A 19,883-nucleotide genomic window follows, 5' to 3' on the forward strand; every position below is an offset into this window, starting at 1 on the left:
CACTCTCCTCTCTCCCCCCAAGTGTCCCGAGTTGGACACTGCAAGGCATCTGGTTTTGCACCTCCTTTTTTAATTTAATGTTTCAAAGTTCCTCATTAGGGAAAAAGCCGTTTCCCTTTGGAAATGAATGGGATTCATAAAATATTTAAATAAAATAGGGGGTGCAAAATATGAATTTTTAGTGAGGTGTATCTTGTTAGTACCACATAGCAGGACAGGTCTGCATTGGTCTGGGGTGTCTGGGTCCCATTACTCGGAACCTATTGAGCAAAAAGCCGTTTTCCATAGGAAATTAATATCCGAATATCAGTCGAATAACCAACATCAAACTAACTTCACGGTACCGGACCGGTGTTGCACCGAATTCTGCGACCCACCGAAAATGTGACCCCAGGGGGCGCTGTTGCACATTTTCTGCAACATGCACGTGTGCATTATAACAAAAACATAAATAAAACATTAGATATCTGTTGGTCTCTCTTTTCTTGATACTAAAATTAATTCTAAACAGAATTTTACACAGTAGACTAGCCTATAATAGGAAATGCTCAAAGGTAAATCAGCGTTTTATGGGTAAAGAAGCACCGGTGAAGGACCGTACTAAAAGCCCTATCCATTGTATGGTTCTGTTAAATGCTAATCAAATATATCAAATGTATCTATGAAGCACCTTTAATAAAAAGGTAATTGGTTGGGGGGAGATCTTATGTTTTATGTATGTTTTTGTCATGCCTGTCTGCGCTTCAAACTCGTGCATATTGCAGAAAATATGCAACAGCGCCCCCTGGGGTCACACCTTTCGGTGGGTCGCAGAATTCGGTGGAGGAGCGATCATGGATGGGTCCGTCCTATGCACCGAAACTTTTTACAATGCAGCAAAATATTTAAAGAGCATAATGCTATAATGCACAGAAAATATAACAGTATATTACTCAGTCATTTGTATTAGGTTAAACAAGGATTTGATAACGTTTTTCATTTAAGGACCACCCACAATTGGTCTGGCCCATACAGAACTGGAATCCTGACGCCGTGCCTGGGCGGAAGTAGCGAAGCGAAAACCGAGCGCCTCTCGTTCTCGCTGGCGTAAAAACATTGCGATTTATTAAACAAACCGGAGGACGACACGGCGGAGACATGTCTTAATGTCTTTTATACGTAAGTGTTTTCTGCACCGCGACCCGTCGTAGTGTTGTGAAGCCTGCTGCCGTGCGGTCACTGGTAACCCCACATTATTATAATATATCATAATAACAGTCAGTGATCACACTCACATTGTTATGTGTCATAGTAATATAGAGTGATACAACTCGTTATTATAATGTATCATAATTATATACAGTGATCCCACTCATTATTGTTATCATGGTCGGTTTGCAGGTAAGGGTAACCGCACAACAGGGGTCTGAGGCGTAGCTGCAGTGTGGTCGGTGACTTGGACCTTATTATGTGTAGGCTATCATTAAATATATAGAGATTACACTTTCACCCTTACATACACGGTGTTGTGGTGTTATAACCTTTATTATTCCTGCAGGGTCACCCATACATACCCGGTGTTGTGATGTCTGCCTCCTGTGACTGGTACATTAGTATTATATAAATCATCACTGCAGGGTCAACCATAAACACGCTGCTCCGGTACATTTGGATACTATCATTACGGCGGGGTCAACCATTGATAAACGCTGCTCTGATACATTATTATTATTAATTATCATTACTGCAGGGTCAACCATTAATACATGGTGTTGTGATCTCAGCCTGCTATTATAATATTACTGCAGGGTCAAACATCAACACACGGAAGCTACGGTTCATTATTATTGTATCATTACTACAGGGTCAAACATAAGCACAATGTGCTCTGGGACATCTGATTATATGTCATCAACCTTTTAACCGTAAAACCTTGTTGTGGAGCCTTACTACCTGCCGGCTGCCAGCGAGGACGTTGCGACCTCGCAGTTCCCTGTTCATGAAGATATAATCCAAATATATGACTTATTATTATCTTATCTGATTGTGTTTTATGGTTATTGAATCAACTATAGTGCACCTCTATTGGCAGTTTGTGTGTTTCAGCATGCCTTTGGTTTGGTATGGGTGCATTTCTGTGAGGAAAACTGAACGTCCTCTTATTGGCTTGGATGGTGTTGTGGAATCGCCGTAATTACTCAAATACATTTGATTTTGTTTTGCTTTGGTGTTGACTCAGCCTGTGGAGATGTATCTAATTCTGGATCTTCAGTTGCCAGTTACCAGATATAACACAGTGGTTGTTGATCTACAATCTAATAATGCATGCAGAGCTAGACATGTTGATCTACAATCTAATTATGCATGCAGAGCTAGACATGTAGATCTACAATCTAATAATGCATGCAGCTCTAGGCATGTTGTGGATCTACAATCTAATAATGCATGCAGAGTTGTTGATCTACAATCTAATAAGGCATGCAGAGATAGACGTGTTGTTGTTCTAGAATCTAATAATGCATGATTACGTGAGCACATCACACACAGTGAACCTGAGCAAGTGTCTCCAAAGTAAATAGCTTTGAATCGTGTAGGTGAACCATCCAAACAGCCCCCTACTGGGCTAGACTGGGACAGCAGAATGGCCCCAGCCTTCTGGCCCACAACAATCCCTGGGAGCCCAAATATGTGCGTCTCACACGTTGTGTCAGACAACACATAAATGATAACAGAGGAAGGGGCTTTTAGTCACTATGCTTCTACACTCCGGAATCCCCTACCTGCTGAATTAAGATCTTCTGAATCAGTAAACTCATTTAAAAGGAGACAAAAAACCAATTTATTTAGTTAAATGTAAGGCCTTTCCAATGTAGTGGGTTGTCTTGAATTTTTTTTTTTTTTTTTCATTTTGATTTTATACTATTATCATTTTAACTTGAATGTATACATCATTTAAATCATATCGTCTCTTTTGTCTATTCAAACCACTCTATGGTTGTTGGGGTTTTTCTATGTTATTCCTAAGAGTGCATCGCGTCTGTCTGTGTATAGCATATGAAATGTGCTATACACATAAACTAGGCTTGACTGAAAATCATAGACAAACAACACAGACATCCTAATGGAGGACGAATACATCTTACAAAACAACATAATGCGGAAACCATAACCAAGGACTGATCCTACACACGCCTCGCTAGCATGTACAGCACAGGGCAGCATCAGACGAAAGGAGAGATCTTCCCCTTCTTATCTGGTGTATTTTGGGGGGAGTTGAACTGATAATCCATAAGTGGTTCTTATTAATGTTGACTCATCACTGAGCGATCATCAGTGATACCTGGATGCCATTCGTTACGCGTAGAGGTCATACAGTTCACACATGAGGTGGACTGGGCTGTGTTTCAAACACAGCAATTGCTTTGCTTCCCTTGCAGTAATGAGTGATGAAATAGATAAAACAAAAGTCTTAACCACAATTTTGCAGATTTGCTATTTATGCTTAATGAGAGCACTGACCCAAAGGCGTCAGACTTCCGATATCCGATATATTCCTGTTTTATGGGCTGGTCATAGCAACCAAGTAGAAGGTCAGATGGGCAGTCCAGCCTTGATCACCTAGAATGTATTAGTTATTATTTCATTGTTCTTTTTTCTTATTGACTGTCTTTTAACATACCGATGATTATCAAACACACTAACCGATGTTTCTGGCTGCAGCTGAGGCCAGCATTAGGGAGACCACGTCCCGTCCGTTCGTGATCCACATGAGGGATGCGGAGAGCATGCAGCCCCCCTACAGAAGGGATGCTGGGGTGTGGAACCAAACCAAGAGCCTCCTCTACAAGAACGTTCTGATCAAATGGAGGACCAAGCAGCAGAGTCTCCAGGTGGGTCCGGGGTCAATGCTTCTGGCCTGGGCACCGTGGATGAAATATGGACGAAACAAATCACACTAGGCATTAACATCCCACATTTACATTTATATTTAGGGGATTTAGCAGACGCTTTTATCCAAAGCCACCTACATTAAGAATATTTGTCAGAAGGAAGAGAAACCACCATATTTCGCGGACCACACAGTAATGATGAACCAAGTGCCACTAACAAAGCACAACAGACCCAAATGCATGACTTTTAGATTTCGTTTTAATGCGTTGCATGAATGATATTTGTGTCCCAGGCCTGTTCACCCTTTATGCCTCCCTCGCTGCCTTGACCCTCCCCGCTGGTTCTGAACCCATGCATCTTTCATTTGGATTTGGGTTTCACTGATGCATCTTTCATGTGTTTCTGTTTAATTGTCTTTCGCGGGGGGGGGTTCTTCCTGGCCTGCTGGATTGTAACTGGTGCTGGTAATGCAGCTCGTAGGAGTGAGTCCAGCACTTCAACAGGCGTTTAGCCTGGGGTGTTCGTGGTTGTTTCCCATCTACTGTATCTCTGGCACAGACCCTATCCACGTAAGGCTGTGGTGTTCAGTGAGCGAGCAGACGTTACGCATAAGGAGTTAAAGTCGTTCTATGGACCACTCGAGAGAGAGAGAGAGAGAGAGAGAGAGAGAGAGAGAGAGAGAGAGAGAGAGAGAGAGAGAGAGAGAGAGAGAGAGAGAGAGACAGACAGACAGACAGACAGACAGACAGAGAAGGGTCACAAAAAAATTGCTTGTGTCATACACACATTGACACTCGGCGAGACCTACAACCTAGTCATCATACACCTTGTCCTTTCTTGCAAACTAAGCCAATACCTATTATAAACCGGTGGCTTGGTTATTGTACAACTTTGGGTCAAGAAGTGGAATGTGCTTTTTAACTTCAGATCACCCGATCACGCTGGTGTTTCACACACACACACACACAGAGACACATGCATGCACTGGTATGTTGTGCCCCCTTTTCCTTTTCTCTTTTATCTAGGGCTCTTATTGGCCATGCCAGGTTGACATCCCGACGTTCCCCCTTTTCCGGTCCAATCAGGGTGTAGATCCTGACTGGACTCTGCTGGTTGACCTGAGCCCCAGACCTCGTATTGTCCAAAGCCGTTCAACAGGTTGTGTGTTCAGGCTGAAAGGGTTCCAGTTGTTCGAGGCCCAGGGAGTGGCACTCTGGTCCTTCGTCACACACTTCATGTGAGGGTGGCAAGGGCAGTCCTTGGAAATGAGTGGTGTTAGAATAGCATATCAGGGGCTTTAGGCTAGGGGATTATGTTTAAAGCATACAGCTTATATGGGAACATGTTCCACTCGAGTTAACCTCAAAACTGGATTACAATGATGCATTGTAATCAATAATAGACAATCATCACTAATGGACAAGAAGTGATAGTTGCCGTAGATTCAATGTACCACATTTAAACACGATTGAAATGTAATGTTGGCTTAGCACAGAAGGCAGAGCGGGATGACTTGTCACCGGAAGGTTGCTAGTTCGTTCCGGGCTCTTCCTAGATGGGTCTTGAGGTGTCCCTGAGCAGTACACCTCACCCTACCTGCTCCTGACCAGCTGGCCGTCGCCCTGCGTGGCTGACGCCGCCGTCGGGGTGTGACTGTGTGTGAATGGTTGTAAGTCGCTTTGGGTAAAAGCGTCCGCTAACTGCCCTCAGTGTCAACGTTCCTGGAAGCCGCCTGGTGTTTCAGGCCTATGTGTTCTCCGTCTACAGGAGCTGATCCTGCCCCTGCTGCTGCTGGCCCTGCTGATCCTCATCAGCATCCTGAACCCCCATGTCTACTACAGCGGCATCTCCACCATGGAGCTGGAGCGAGAGGACCACTACTTCCTCAAGGGGCTGGGCTACACGCCCATCACCAACGTCACCACCCACATCATGGAGGAGGTGGCCCAGGAAATGCGTGAGAGCTGCTCTGTTACTGTGTGTGTGTGTGTGTGTGTGTGTGTGTGTGTGTGTGTGTGTGTGTGTGTGTGTGTGTGTGTGTGTGTGTGTGTGTGTGTGTGTGTGTGTGTGTGTGTGTGTGTGTGTGTGTGTGTGTTAGGGCTGAACGATTCTAAGAAAAAATTGAAACTGCGATTTTTCTGGTAGAGATTGCGGTTTCGATTTCAACCACGATTTATTTTCTTTAAATCAAGTTTCAGTATAAATTAATGTAACCAATGAATTCCATTAAGGTAATGCAATAATGAAAACTGCTGGCAACAGATTTCAAATGCAAGACTGTTTATTCAAGTACCTAAGAAACAACAACCAAAACAGTCAAATAAAAAGGGAGCCCTCTTTCTTAAGTAAACTTGCTTCAATGGCTCATCAGCATCAAAATAATTGCACTTTTGTAAAATATATTAAAAAAAAAAAAAAAAAAACGCAGCTTTGACGATCCCAAAATCGTAATGCTTGAGATCGCGATTTTCGGTCGAAAACGATAGATCGTTCAGCCCTAGTGTGTGTGTGTGTGTGTGTGTGTGTTGGGTGCTGCATTCTTCAGAATGTTGAGGCTGCTCTGCTGGGGTAGAAAAAGTGTGTGAGTGTGAATGAGTGAGTGCACTTGTGTGAGTGAGTGAGTGAGTACACTTGTGTGTGTGAGTGTGCGGGCGTGTTCAGAAATCCCTTACACCTCACCCTGAGTGCTCCTGACGAGCTGGCTGTCGCCCTGCGTCGTTGACTCCGCCGTCGGTGTGAATGTGTGTGTGAACGGGTGAATGTGAGGCAGTATTTGTTTACCGCCCCCCACTCTGTTTACCACCACCCTCGTGGGCGATCTCCTCCAGTCATCCGGGACCGGCTGGAGATGTTCTCGAGCGAGGAGGAGCTGGAGAACGCCAGCCTCCACGAGCCCTCGGGCTTCGTGGGCGTGGTGTTCCTGGATGCTGCCGCCACCTCCTACCGGCTCCGCTACCCCTACAACCAGCTGCCGCTGCCCAGCGACTACACCGAGTCCATCGGTAGAGATCTATTGGCTATTATTGGGCTGGAAGGATGCAGAATGAATCGACGTTCATTATCAAATCAGTAGAGTTAATTGATTAATTGGATGTTTGTCGTAATTTGCTCCTTTCTTCAACAGTCATATTTTATGGTTGTTGTGTTTTTTATCGGTACAAAACCAAAGCATTTTGATGGAACTGTTACGGGTTAAAAAATGCACAGCAGTAAGACCACAGATTATTGTACATTTAAATTCATTCCAGTCAATACCAACCCCTGCTATAATGAACAGACTATTCCAGATTGTGCGCTACTAGCTGATGAGCCGATGGGTCCAGAACAGCCCTGGTTAGTGTTGGAGCGCTGGAGCGACCGTAACCATGACGCCTGTTGCGTTTGTCCTCCCAGCTAACTGCTTCGCCAGCTCGCTGAACTGCAGGGCGGCCAACTACTGGTACTCGGGCTTCATCCGCCTGCAGACCCTCATCGACTCCACCATCATCCAGGTGAGACGCGCCCCCCTCCCGCCCCGCCCGGCCTGGGGAGGGGGTACCCCACTCCATAGACATCCTATAGCATAGACGGAGCATCGAACGCTACCGCCTACTGGCGCTGACGAGACGCGGGGCCTCCATCTTGGAGTGGTCATCCGCTCCACTCAGTGTAATCCGTTTGGCTGGAGCAATGAACTGTCAGCGCATTTCATTAATCCTACCTCACTGAATACCACTGATTTTCACGTGTTTTTTTGGTCATAAGTGTAGCTGTGATAGAGGACACATGGTTTGGCGTCTTTTATTATTCATAGTTGGGTTAAGAGGAATAGAATATTCTTATATGCTATAAGTGACCAGACGTCCGAGATCAAAACTGGGAACATAATCCCAGAGCAGGGGAAAAAAAACTGTCAGCTATTTTTAAGTTGAAGAAACAATGTATGATTAGGCTTTAAATACATATATATCCTACATAAACAATGTGTTAATACATTAGATATCTATATATCTTACCTTATAGACTGTATCTCTGACTGTTGCTGCAGCAGCAGAGTTTATTCTGTCTTGACACTTTGTATTGATATTTTGTATTTACTTTTATTAACAACATTATTTCCTTAAATTATTATAATGGTTTACAGTGATTGTTTTATCTGTATTTTTTATGTCTGTCGCCTTCGAATAAAGCGTCTGCCAAATACTACAACATATATAATCACCTGAAAGTTTTTATATCGGCTAAAACCGCCAATCTGTTTCACTGGATTCAGATAAAACCAAATTCTGTCTTACCCGACAATGTTAGTATTTGAATATTGTTACTTGAATGACTCCATTTATATCATGGTTACAATTATACTGTTAAGAAAGTATTGTCTTATACTTTGCCTAAAATGAGAATGCGTCATGATACAAATCTGCTGATGGAATGTTTATTTGTGGATGGATGGATGGAATGGAGTGGAGTTTGCAGGTGGGAATTGATACAGGGAAATGATAAGACCAGAACGAGTGAAATTCAAAACACAATAAAAAACAGTCAGGGTAAACGCAGACGGACCAATGTAGTGTATGCAAGGCAATGTGAAGGTAAAGAATACCAATATCTGTGGGATTAAAACCCTGAAAGAGGACTGTTCTGCACAGCTTCTTTCTCGTGCTTCCTTTCTGAAGTTCAAGAGAGGCGAGTTTGGCAATGTGGTGCAGCCTTATCTTATGAGACACAGACACACCCAATGATAACACGTCTGAATGGGGGCTGTCGAAACTGTTCCCCAAGCAGAGATACATCCTCTGTTCCAACCTCCCCTCGGGCTCTGTGCTGCTCCCCAGCTCCCCTCCCCCCTCCACGATGGCGGCCGCATTTCTCGCGTCCCAGCAGCCGATGCTGCGTCTATGTATAGGATGTCTATTCCCCACTGGGCCCAGTCTGGGGAGGGGCTACCCCACTGGGCCCTGTCTGGGGAGGGGTACCCCACACCACTGGGCCCTGTCTGGGGAGGGGTACCCCACACCACTGGGCCCAGTCTGGGGAGGGGGTACCCCACTGGGCCCAGTCTGGGGAGGGGTACCCCACACCACTGGGCCCTGTCTGGGGAAGGGGTACCCCACTGGGCCCAGTCTGGGGAGGGGGTACCCCACTGGGCCCAGTCTGGGGAGGGGTACCCCACACCACTGGGCCCTGTCTGGGGAGGGGGTACCCCACTGGGCCCTGTCTGGGGAGGGGGTACCCCACTGGGCCCTGTCTGGGGAGGGGTACCCCACTGGGCCCTGTCTGGGGAGGGGGTACCCCACTGGGCCCAGTCTGGGGAGGGGGTACCCCACACCACTGGGCCCTGTCTGGGGAGGGGTACCCCACACCACTGGGCCCTGTCTGGGGAGGGGTACCCCACACCACTGGGCCCAGTCTGGGGAGGGGTACCCCACACCACTGGGCCCAGTCTGGGGAGGGGGTACCCCACTGGGCCCTGTCTGGGGAGGGGGTACCCCACACCACTGGGCCCAGTCTGGGGAGGGGGTACCCCACTGGGCCCTGTCTGGGGAGGGGGTACCCCACTGGGCCCTGTCTGGGGAGGGGGTACCCCACTGGGCCCTGTCTGGGGAGGGGTACCCCACACCACTGGGCCCAGTCTGGGGAGGGGGTACCCTGCTCAGGTCATTGGTCCATATCCTGATTGGTCCATATCCTGATTGGTCCGTGTCCTGATTGGTCCGTGTCCTGATTGGTCCGTGTCCTCATTGGTCCGTGTCCTCATTGGTCCGTGTCCTCATTGGTCCGTGTCCTCATTGGTCCGTGTCCTTTTATGTCCCTGTCCTTATATGTCCGTGTCCTTATATGTCTGTGTCCTTATATGTCCCTGTCCCTATATGTCCGTGTCCTTATATGTCCCTGTCCTTATATGTCCCTGCCCTTATATATCCGTGTCCTTATATGTCCCAGTCCTTATATGTCCCTGCCCTTATATGTCCCTGCCCTTATATGTCCCTGCCCTTATATGTCCGTGTCCTCCTATGCGTGCTGCCAGATGCAGACCAAGCGCTCGGTGTGGAGTGAGATGAACCTGCGGGTGGTGATGATGGGCCAGCCGGGCTCGGTGGAGGTGCAGAAGTTCTCCCACGCCCTGATCTCCATCTACCTGGTGCTGACCTTCACGCCCTTCGTCACCTTCCTCATCGTCAACGTGGTGGCGGAGAAGGAGCAGCGTCTGAAGGACACCATGACCATGATGGGCCTGTACGACACGGCCTTCTGGTGAGACCCCTGAGGCCGGGTCTCAGAGGAACATACACAGTGGGACATCGATGGCACGGGTTCTCTATTTCTACTTGTGTTTTTTCCCTGAGTAAAAAAACTTTTCGGGCTAAAGATAATCAATAAATCTAAATAATGTTTTGGCGTTCTATTTGGCAGTGTAAACATGAATATAAAAAAGGTGCAAGTGCTTCAGACGACATTTTGGTGTTTCTGGATGCGTAATGGTAAATGGACTGCATTTCTGAAGTGCTTTTCTAACCAGTGGCCACTCAAAGCTCTTTACAACACTGCCTCACATGCACCCATTCATTCACACATTCACACCCCGATGGCGGAGTCAGCCAGGCAGGGCGACAGCCGGCTGGTCAGGAGCAGTCAGGGTGAGGCGTCTCGCTCAGGGACACCTCCACACTCCTTCGTTCAGCTAGGAGGAGCCGGGGATCGAACCGGCGACCTTTCGGTTACCAGCCGACCCACTCTACCTCCTGCGGCCCCCCGTCAGGATGTCTGAGTGTCTGTGTCTGCCTGTCCTTCCAGGCTGTCCTGGGGTCTGCTGTATGCGGGCCTGGTCCTCATCATGTCCGTCCTGATGGCGCTCATCGCCACCTACACGGCGCTCTTCCCCAACAGCGACTTCTTCGTCATCTTCCTGCTCATCTTCCTCTACGGCATCTCCTCCGTGAGTAGCCCCTCCCTCCCTCCCCCAGAAACGCGGCGTTGTCATCGTTACCCACAATGCACCGCTTTATGATCCGTTTGACCGACGTTTGTTCAAGAGGATTTATGACTTAAAGGGGCAGTTCGGAATTTTGGACGTAGAGAAGATTTGGCAAATTTTTCATGGGTCGCAACCCACATACTCAGCTCTGCTGCTCATCCCACAAGTGCATGTTCCTTACAAATGGGGCACCATTTGAAAGGGAACTATACAAGCTTTCCAACGGTATAAGATTTATTTCCAAAAAGCATTGTTACCACAGAGAAATAATCAACCAAACACAAATTTCCTTACTTTTTGTGCTAAGTTTAGAAGGACGGAATGAAATGTGTTGAAAACTGTCTCCGATGATAAAGAACACCAAGGCTAACTTGGCAATCAGGCCCTATGTCCAAAATGCCGAACTACCCCTTTAAACTGAATCATAATAATTGACTTAAAAACTAGATGGATTCACCTGACAATCGCTTTATCTTCTATGATTCTGAGGCAAGCAATTCACAAATTCGAAAAACCATTACTTTATTTGATTTATCTATATTTTTATATATTGTCTTGGGTTACCCTTTGTGTTTGTATAAAAGCTACATCATCTTATACAAACTTTACTTTCCTTTTTTCAGAAGATCAGTAGATCACTAGATTTATTGGTCAATCTAAATATTGAATGTATAATATTTATTGAATCGAGGATCAAATATGAATCAAGAATCATTTTTTTATCAAATTGTGACCCAAAGAACCACAATCGAATTCCGAGTTACTGAAAGAATCCCACACCAAGTAATCACAGTAAACATGATGAGCAGGTGCTTCCTGTTTGTTGACAAAGGATGGGTGGTTATGATCTCTACCGGTTCCTAACTACCTCTAACTCCTCTGATGAGCTGGCTTTCCCTTCCATGACTGACACCGTCTCTCTCTCTCTCTCTCTCTCTCTCTCTCTCTCTCTCTCTCTCTCTCTCTCTCTCCCTCTCCCTCTCCCGCTCTCGCTCTCGCTCTCGCTCTCTCCCTCTCTCGCTCCCCCCCCCTCTCTCGCTCTCTCTCTCGCTCTCTCAGATCTTCTTCTCCTTCCTGCTGACCCCCCTGTTTAAGAAGCCTAAGTTTGCCAGCACGGTGGGCAGCCTTCTGACCGTGGTGTTCGGCTGCCTGTCGCTCTTCACCGTGCTCATCAACGACTTCCCCCAGCCGCTAGTCTGGCTGCTCTGCCTGCTGTCCCCCAGCGCCTTCTCCCTGGGCATCGCACAGGTACACACACACTGCTGCCATACACAGGTACACACACACTGCTGCCATACACAGGTACACACACACTGCTGCCATACACAGGTACACACACACTGCTGCCATACACAGGTACACACACACTGCTGCCATACACAGGTACACACACACTGCTGCCATACACAGGTACACACACACATTCTGCCACCACGCGCATGCTCCCGCACACACAGATACATGCATACATAAAGACACTGATATGTATTAAACACACACACCCGGACACGCTTATTTATTGCATGAAATACACACACGGTACCCGAGGTATCATTAAAAATTTGCATATAAGTCTGTACGCTAATGACCTGTTTGGACTTGATGAGTTAATACTCGTTAACAATGCATTGTTGGCAATGCATGGTCTCTTGGCGTGTGTGTGTGTGCGTGCGTGTGTGCGTGTGTGTGTGCGTGTGTGTGTGTGTGTGTGTGTGTGTGTGTGTGTGTGTGTGTGTGCGTGTGCGTGTGCGTGTTAGGTGGTGTATCTGGAGGCCCAGGGTGACGGAGCAGTGTTCTCCACCCTGACCAACGGCCCCCACCCGCTCTACGTTCCTCTGCTCATGCTGCTGCTGGACTGCGGCCTCTACCTGCTGCTGGCCGTCTACCTGGACCAGGTGCTGCCCGGTACGTACTCACTCACTCACTGGATCACTCACTCACCCACTGACTCACATTCATACACACACTCTCACTCACTCACCCACTGGATCACTCACTGGATCACTCACTGGATCACTCACTGGATCACTCACTCACCCACTGACTCACATTCACACACACACTCTCACTCACTCACTCACCCACTGACTCACATTCACACACACAGACACACACTCTCACTCACCTCGCCTACTAGCTCACTCCCTCAGTCGATCACTCGATCACTCACTCGTTCACTCACTCGATCTCACACACACACACACACACACACACACACACACACACACACACACACACACACACACACACACACACACACACACACACACACACACACACACTAGGGTTTTCGCTGTGTGGACATTTTCACACAGAGTAATACACTCGTGTCAACACCGGTATTACCGAGTATAAACGGTATAAACTTTGAATCTAGGTCAACCGCCATCTTCTCCGTCAACTCTCCTCTCACACTCGGTGACAGCATCTGGCAGCGCGCCAATTCTCGGTGACAGCGTCTGATAACGTTCTATATATAATAGTACAATATCATTTTATATATAATATCACGGCCAAAAGCTCTGTGCGCCTCCGGATGGCCGTAGCGCGGGGAGCTCTCGTAGGGATCGGGCTTCGCGGGGTTTGTTTACCGGTGTTGCTATGGTTACCGGTCTTGTAAGGAAGCGTGCCAATTCTAGGCGCGCCAATTCTCTTCCGCACAGAGCAGAACTGTGGCCTATTTTACACATCTTTATTTTCTTAATTATAATTATATTATTATTTTTACTGAAACCTCTGTGTTGCCTCAACACCGGTAACACCAGTAATACGGCAACCCTAACACACACACACCAAACCCATGCAGGTAGGGCTGGGCGACATGGAAACAAAGATTAGCACAAGGGATTTTACGCTATCACCTATTGCCTCACTATGAAGGAAAAATCCCATTCTAAATATTCTGAGGGAAATTCCGTTAAAGTGTCTTTAAACAGTCAGTAACCAGTCAGACTGAGGGTCATTACATTGGACATTTAAACTATGGAGTAAGGAGTTCTTCTTGTTCGTTTCAAACCTCATATAGTGATCATTTAAGGGCCGTTCTTCACATTTCATTTAAACTATGAAACTGGGCACATCCCAACACAATAGGTTGATTTCATGACCACACAACAGCATTCCAGGATAATAAAAAGAATAAAAAGAATGATCATTTTAAAGTATTGCTCATCCATGTACGCGTGCATCTGACTGTAGTTCCCCCGCTCCACCCCTAGGGGAGTTCCGCATGAGGCGCTCGGTCCTCTACTTCCTGAAGCCGTCCTATTGGTCGCAGCGTAAGAAGCGTTACGTGGAGGTGAGCTCTGTGTACGAGGCGGAGTCGAACGGCGCCCCCGCTGGAGAGGAGGCCATCGAGCCCGTGTCCCTGGAGTTCAGAGGCAAAGAGGCCATCCGGTGAGAGGCCGACGCCCCCTGGCCCTTGCAGTCCGACACGTGAACACGCCCCCTTTGACACTGTAGACACAAGTAGAGCTTACATCAAGGGCATTTACGCTTTATGGGGTCATACACACGGTCACACACGACGGCGAAACAGGAAAGAAGGCGTAAACGGACACCTTGCAGTGTCTGGTTTCCCACCCAGGCTCTGTGCCCCCCCCCCACGATGCTTTGACATAGTAGGACTACTGGACCAAGGGTAGATGAACACCTGCTTAGGTAACCACCTCGCTTAATGTGGACAGAAATACAGGCCTCTAGCATGTTCATTTATTTATTTGACTTGCCGGAGGATTGAAAGCCATTCTGCCCACAAGCTGAACACCCAACTTATTTTGGGCCCAGCTCGATAACATTTATTTTTTAGTTCAGCCCGTTGGAGTTGTAGATGTTAGGCACATGACCCCTCTTCATATTGACTTCCTTTCCTCTGTGGCTTAACGTTGTGCTGCCTCGCCCACGCTGCTGTCAGCATCCACAACATCCAGAAGGTCTTCAAGGAGAAGGACAGCGTGGTGAACGCACTCAGAGGTACCGCCTACACAACACTACTCGCATCAACAGAAACGTGTGTGTGTGTGTGTGTGTGTGTGTGTGTGTGTGTGTGTGTGTGTGTGTGTGTGTGTGTGTGTGTGTGTGTGTGTGTGTGTGTGTGTGTGTGTGTGTGTGTGTGTGTGTGTGTGTGTGTGTGTGTGTGTGTGTGTGTGGAGACGAGGGATAACTCGTGGCTATTTCTTCTCAACGATACGATTTGTTTTATTTAGGACGTTACATCTCTGGAACGGAGTAGGAAGAAGTGATACGCTTGCTTTCCTCACCTCATTATAAACCTGTTTGTTACTTTTCTGCATCACCAATATCTCCACGAGAACATTTCTCAGGAATAAAGCGCCCCCATCCATGAGTCAATCCACGAATGGACTAGATTTTCCATCACCGGGGGTAAAAGGATTGAGCCATGACTCCAACTCAAGCCACCAGGGGAAGTTTACATAGTGCAGGTTTAATGTATTGACATATAGCGGCCATTCACACACAAAAGCAACTATAGGTCAATAAATTAAACCTGTGTGGGAATGCCAGCCGTCATCCACACACAGGTTGTCATCCACACACAGGTTGTCATCCTCACACAGGTTGTCATCCACACACAGGTTGTCATCCTCACACAGGTTGTCATCCTCACACAGGTTGTCATCCACACACAGGTTGTCATCCTCACACAGGTTGTCATCCACACACAGGTTGTCATCCACACACTGGTTGTCATCCACACACAGGTTGTCATCCACACACTGGTTGTCATCCACACACTGGTTGTCATCCACACACTGGTTGTCATCCACACACAGGTTGTCATCCTCACACAGGTTGTCATCCACACACAGGTTGTCATCCACACACAGGTTGTCATTCACACACAGGTTGTCATCCTCACACAGGTTGTCATCCTCACACAGGTTGTCATCCACACACAGGTTGTCATCCTCACACAGGTTGTCATTCACACACAGGTTGTCATCCTCACAGCCGTTCCTTCATCTGTTCACCCATGAGGAGATGGACCCTCTCGTCCAACCAGTCAGCAGAACCTGTTCTGAAGCGCCCCCCCGCTTCCCCCCCTCACAGGCTTGACCTTTGACATCTACGAGGGCCAGATCACGGCCCTGCTGGGACACAGCGGCGCCGGTAAATCGGCCCTGATGAACATCCTGTGTGGCATCAGCCCGCCCAGCGGGGGCGCGGCCAGCCTGTACGGCCAGCCCGTGGCGGACCTGGCGGAGGGGCCGGAGCTGAAGCAGCTGGTGGGCGTGTGTCCGCAGTTCAACATCATCTTCGACGTGCTGACGGTGGAGGAGCACCTCAACATCTTCGCCGCTATCAAGGGCATCCTGCCCGCCGACGTGGACGCGGAGGTGGGTCTGGGGGGGAGGAGTCTGTCTCCGGGGGGAGGAGTCTGTCACCGGGGGGAGGAGTCGGTCTCTGGGGGGAGGAGTCGGTCTCCGGGGGGAGGAGTCTGTCGGTGCGGGGGGAGGAGTCGGTCTCTGGGGGAAGGAGTCGGTCTCCAGGGGGGAGGAGTCGGTCTCCGGGGGGAGGAGTCGGTCTCCGGGGGGAGGGGTCTTTCTCGCAATGTTAATTCGGTCTCTGTGTTTGACGTTGCGCGCGGTTTGAAGGATTATTGTGTTTTATTATATATTATATGATTTATTGTTTTTTTGTTATGTTGAGGGTATGAAACAGAAGTCGGGAACTAAAGCATCTTAAATTGAATTCAGCAATACAATCTTTCATCGGCCTGAATCAATCGTGAACCTCTGTCTGTGATTGATTTAAGGCTGATGATAGATTGTATTGCTGGATTTAAATTTGATTTTACATGAAATGTGGTGCAAATGTCTCTCAGGGATTCAAAGCTGCGTTTGCATTGGACAGAGCCAGGGTACTTCCCAGGTCATATTTAACCTTACTTTCTCTTCTTCATTACCTACAATCAAAGAAGATATTTTACAGAAGAATGAAGAGAGAATATGACAAATCATAATACTTTCCCTTCCCTGAAAAGGTTGAATAATAATTTGAGTGTGTGTGTGTGTGTGTGTGTGTGTGTGTGTGTGTGTGTGTGTGTGTGTGTGTGTGTGTGTGTGTGTGTGTGTGTGTGTGTGTGTGTGTGTGTGTGTGTGTGTGTGTATGTTCCTCCAGGTGAAACGGGTTCTGAAGGAGCTTGACATGGAGAAGATCATGGATGCCCAGGCCAGGAACCTGAGCCGCGGCCAGAAGAGGAAGCTCTCGGTGGGCATCGCTATCCTAGGAGACCCTAAGGTACCTCAGCCCAGAATGGAGCTCATAACAGTGATGATCTGTGTATGCATGAATTTATCTTTATGAATGAATTAATGAATGCATCTTTCCTTTTGTGTCCTGCCACGTTGTTGTGACCCGCCCCCCATGGAATTATTAAACACCATTTAATTTTTGAATTATGTATTTCGCTGTGTTTTGGATTTAAATTGCCTTTTGAACCAAAACTCATCATCTTTGTTTGTGTGTGTGTGTCTCTGTGATTGTGTCTGTCTCTCTCTGTCTGTCTCTCTGTCTCTGTGCCTGTCTGTGTCTCTGTGCCTGTCTCTGTCTGTCTCTGTGTCTGGCTCTGTCTCTCTCTCTGCGTCTCTCTCTGTCTCTGTGCCTGTCTCTCTGTCTGTCTCTGTGTCTGTCTCTGTCTCTCTGTCTGTCTCTGTGTCTGTCTCTGTCCCTGTCTCTGTGTCTGTCTCTGTCTCTGTCTCTGTGTCTGTCTCTGTCTCTGTCTCTCTGTATGTCTCTGTCTCTCTGTCTGTCTCTGTCTCTCTCTGTCTGTCTCTGTCTCTCTGTCTGTCTCTGGCTCTCTGCCTGTCTCTGGGTCTGTCTCTGTCTGTCTCTGTGTCTGTCTCTCTGTATCTCTCTGTCTCTGTCTCTGTGCCTGTCTTTGTCCCTGCCTCTGTGCCTGTCTCTGTGTCTGTCTCTGTCTGTCTCTCTGACTGTCTCTGTGCCTGTCTCTGTGTCTGTCTCTCTGTCTGTCTCTGTGCCTGTCTCTCAGATCCTGCTCCTGGACGAGCCGACAGCGGGCATGGACCCGTGCTCGCGGCACCAGGTGTGGTCTCTGCTGAAGAAGCGCCGTGCGGGCCGGGTCACGGTGCTCAGCACCCACTACATGGACGAGGCCGACATCCTGGCCGGTACGCCCTGCGTCTGTCTGCACCCTGGCGCTCTCCCCTGGATTTAAGTCCTGGTTGACAACGTTAAAGTCATTCATGACTCCTAGTGGATCTCTCGCAGTTCTCTGAAGTATTCATTGATTTTCACTCCTATACTATACTACAATACTATACAAACATTTGATTTTTTTAATTTCCGCTCCACAGTTTATGATCAAATCGGACAACAAAGTGATATACTGTGATTCTTATTAAATTGAATCCTGGTATGTCACAGGATTCTGCACAGGTTGAACTAGAAATCTGTCTGCGTTCTAGTTCCATACGTCTTTTTTCTTTCCCCACCAGATCGCAAAGCGGTGATTTCTCACGGCCAGCTCAAGTGTGTGGGCTCCTCCCTTTACCTGAAGACCAAGTGGGGCGTGGGATACCACCTCCGGTACTGGCAGCACTCTCATGCACGACTGCATATACACTGTGTTGTTTTTCATGTGATCTGCTGATAACGGTGACCAAACTGGTTCTGGGTGGTTGGAGCAACGCTGTCTGCACCTGAGGATCATTCATCAGGTTAAAAAGCGCAGTTTAAACAAAGCTTATGACAGTGTTCCCACAGGTCGGGGAATTGTTGGAATGTCAGGGAATTAAAATAAACTTTCCCGGACCGGAAAAGTCAGGGGATTTGCTGAATTTTTGGGGCAAGTCATGGAATCATGGAATTTGGCTGCCACCAAAAAGTTCACGAAATATATGATGTATTTCTTTACGTTAAATTAATATCCAATAAATTAAAATGAGTTGAAATGTGGTGTATATACTTAACCAGAAACTGATCATCGAGTATGTTGCCGTTATCCAATCTATCCTATCATTAACTTTGGTCTTCAAAGAAAATGTCATCTTGTGTTTAAAGAAGTCGTGTAAATTCAAAATCAACATTATCAGAGTTGGAACACTGTATTCTTTATGGCAGCTAATGCACGTAACTTATTTATAATAGTTACTAACTAACATCATCCCTTGTCCTGTCATGTTTGTGTCCTGCTGCAGAATGTCGCTCGGTGACGGCTGCAAGACGGAGAGCATCCAGGAAGTGGTCCAGCAGCACGTCCCCACGGCAACGCTGCTACGGCAACGGGACACGGAGCTCACCTTCACGCTGCCCTTCGAGAGCATAGACGCCTTCACAGGTACGGGCACGCTGTAGGGTTAGAGGACGTGGCAGGAACCATGAGCTGACAGAACGAGAGAGGAACCATGAGCTGAGAGAACGAGAGAACGAGAGAGGAACCATGAGCTGAGGGAACGAGAGAAGGAGAGAAGAACCAAGAGCTGAGGGAACGAGAGAACGAGAGAAGAACCAAGAGCTGAGAGAACGAGAGAGGAACCATGAGCTGAGAGAACGAGAGAGGAACCATGAGATGAGAGAACGAGAGAGAAAACAAGAGCTGAGAGAACGAGAGAGGAACCATGAGTTAAGAGAACGAGAGAAAGATGCAGGAACAATGAGCTGAGAGAACAAGAGCACCTGACAGGAGCAGTTAGTACAGAGGTCTGGGTGTCTCCCTGCCTTCACTAAAACAACAGCTACCATCTAACATGTCAAAAGGACATCAACGTACGGACTTTGCCGGAGAGCTTTTAGACCTCGCGCGGTCTTCGGTATTTCTTTGGGTCAGTGTGTGTCGGTCAGTACGGAGTTTGTGGACACCCAGGAGTGAGTCGCCATGCGGGTCCTCTCAACACAAAGCCCCCAGTGCTGTAACGCCGCCCCCCCCCCCCCCCCCCCCCTCTCCCCTCAGGCCTGTTCTCTGAGCTCGACTCCCAGGCACACCTCGGGGTGGTCAACTACGGCGTCTCCATGACTACGCTGGAGGATGTTTTCCTCCGCTTGGAGGCCGAGGCAGAAGTGGACCAAGCCGGTGAGT

The 19,883-nt window shown here is 47.8% G+C and overlaps 1 protein-coding gene across 2 annotated transcripts in view; it reads left to right on the forward strand.

Moving 5' to 3' along the window:
* Positions 1-1,004: 1,004 nt before the first annotated feature.
* abca5 (ATP-binding cassette, sub-family A (ABC1), member 5) overlaps positions 1,005-19,883 on the forward strand; it is a 42,097-nt gene continuing 23,218 nt past the window's right edge. The window contains exons 1-17 of one of the 2 annotated variants that reach the window (XM_030339527.1): positions 1,005-1,158; positions 3,700-3,869; positions 5,638-5,827; positions 6,699-6,872; positions 7,264-7,361; positions 9,878-10,104; positions 10,645-10,786; positions 11,885-12,073; positions 12,583-12,730; positions 14,044-14,221; positions 14,739-14,797; positions 15,896-16,182; positions 16,967-17,086; positions 17,838-17,976; positions 18,304-18,394; positions 19,006-19,145; positions 19,758-19,877. In XM_030339527.1, the coding sequence (XP_030195387.1) occupies positions 1,146-1,158; positions 3,700-3,869; positions 5,638-5,827; positions 6,699-6,872; positions 7,264-7,361; positions 9,878-10,104; positions 10,645-10,786; positions 11,885-12,073; positions 12,583-12,730; positions 14,044-14,221; positions 14,739-14,797; positions 15,896-16,182; positions 16,967-17,086; positions 17,838-17,976; positions 18,304-18,394; positions 19,006-19,145; positions 19,758-19,877 (2,485 nt within the window). In that variant the 5' untranslated portion in view covers positions 1,005-1,145. Of the gene's footprint in view, positions 1,159-3,683; positions 3,870-5,637; positions 5,828-6,698; positions 6,873-7,263; positions 7,362-9,877; positions 10,105-10,644; positions 10,787-11,884; positions 12,074-12,582; positions 12,731-14,043; positions 14,222-14,738; positions 14,798-15,895; positions 16,183-16,966; positions 17,087-17,837; positions 17,977-18,303; positions 18,395-19,005; positions 19,146-19,757; positions 19,878-19,883 lie in introns of those variants that run through there. The other variant, XM_030339526.1, reaches the window with a different exon arrangement.

Source organism: Gadus morhua, chromosome 18 (assembly GCF_902167405.1).
Source record: "Gadus morhua chromosome 18, gadMor3.0, whole genome shotgun sequence".
Classification (NCBI taxonomy): domain Eukaryota; kingdom Metazoa; phylum Chordata; class Actinopteri; order Gadiformes; family Gadidae; genus Gadus; species Gadus morhua.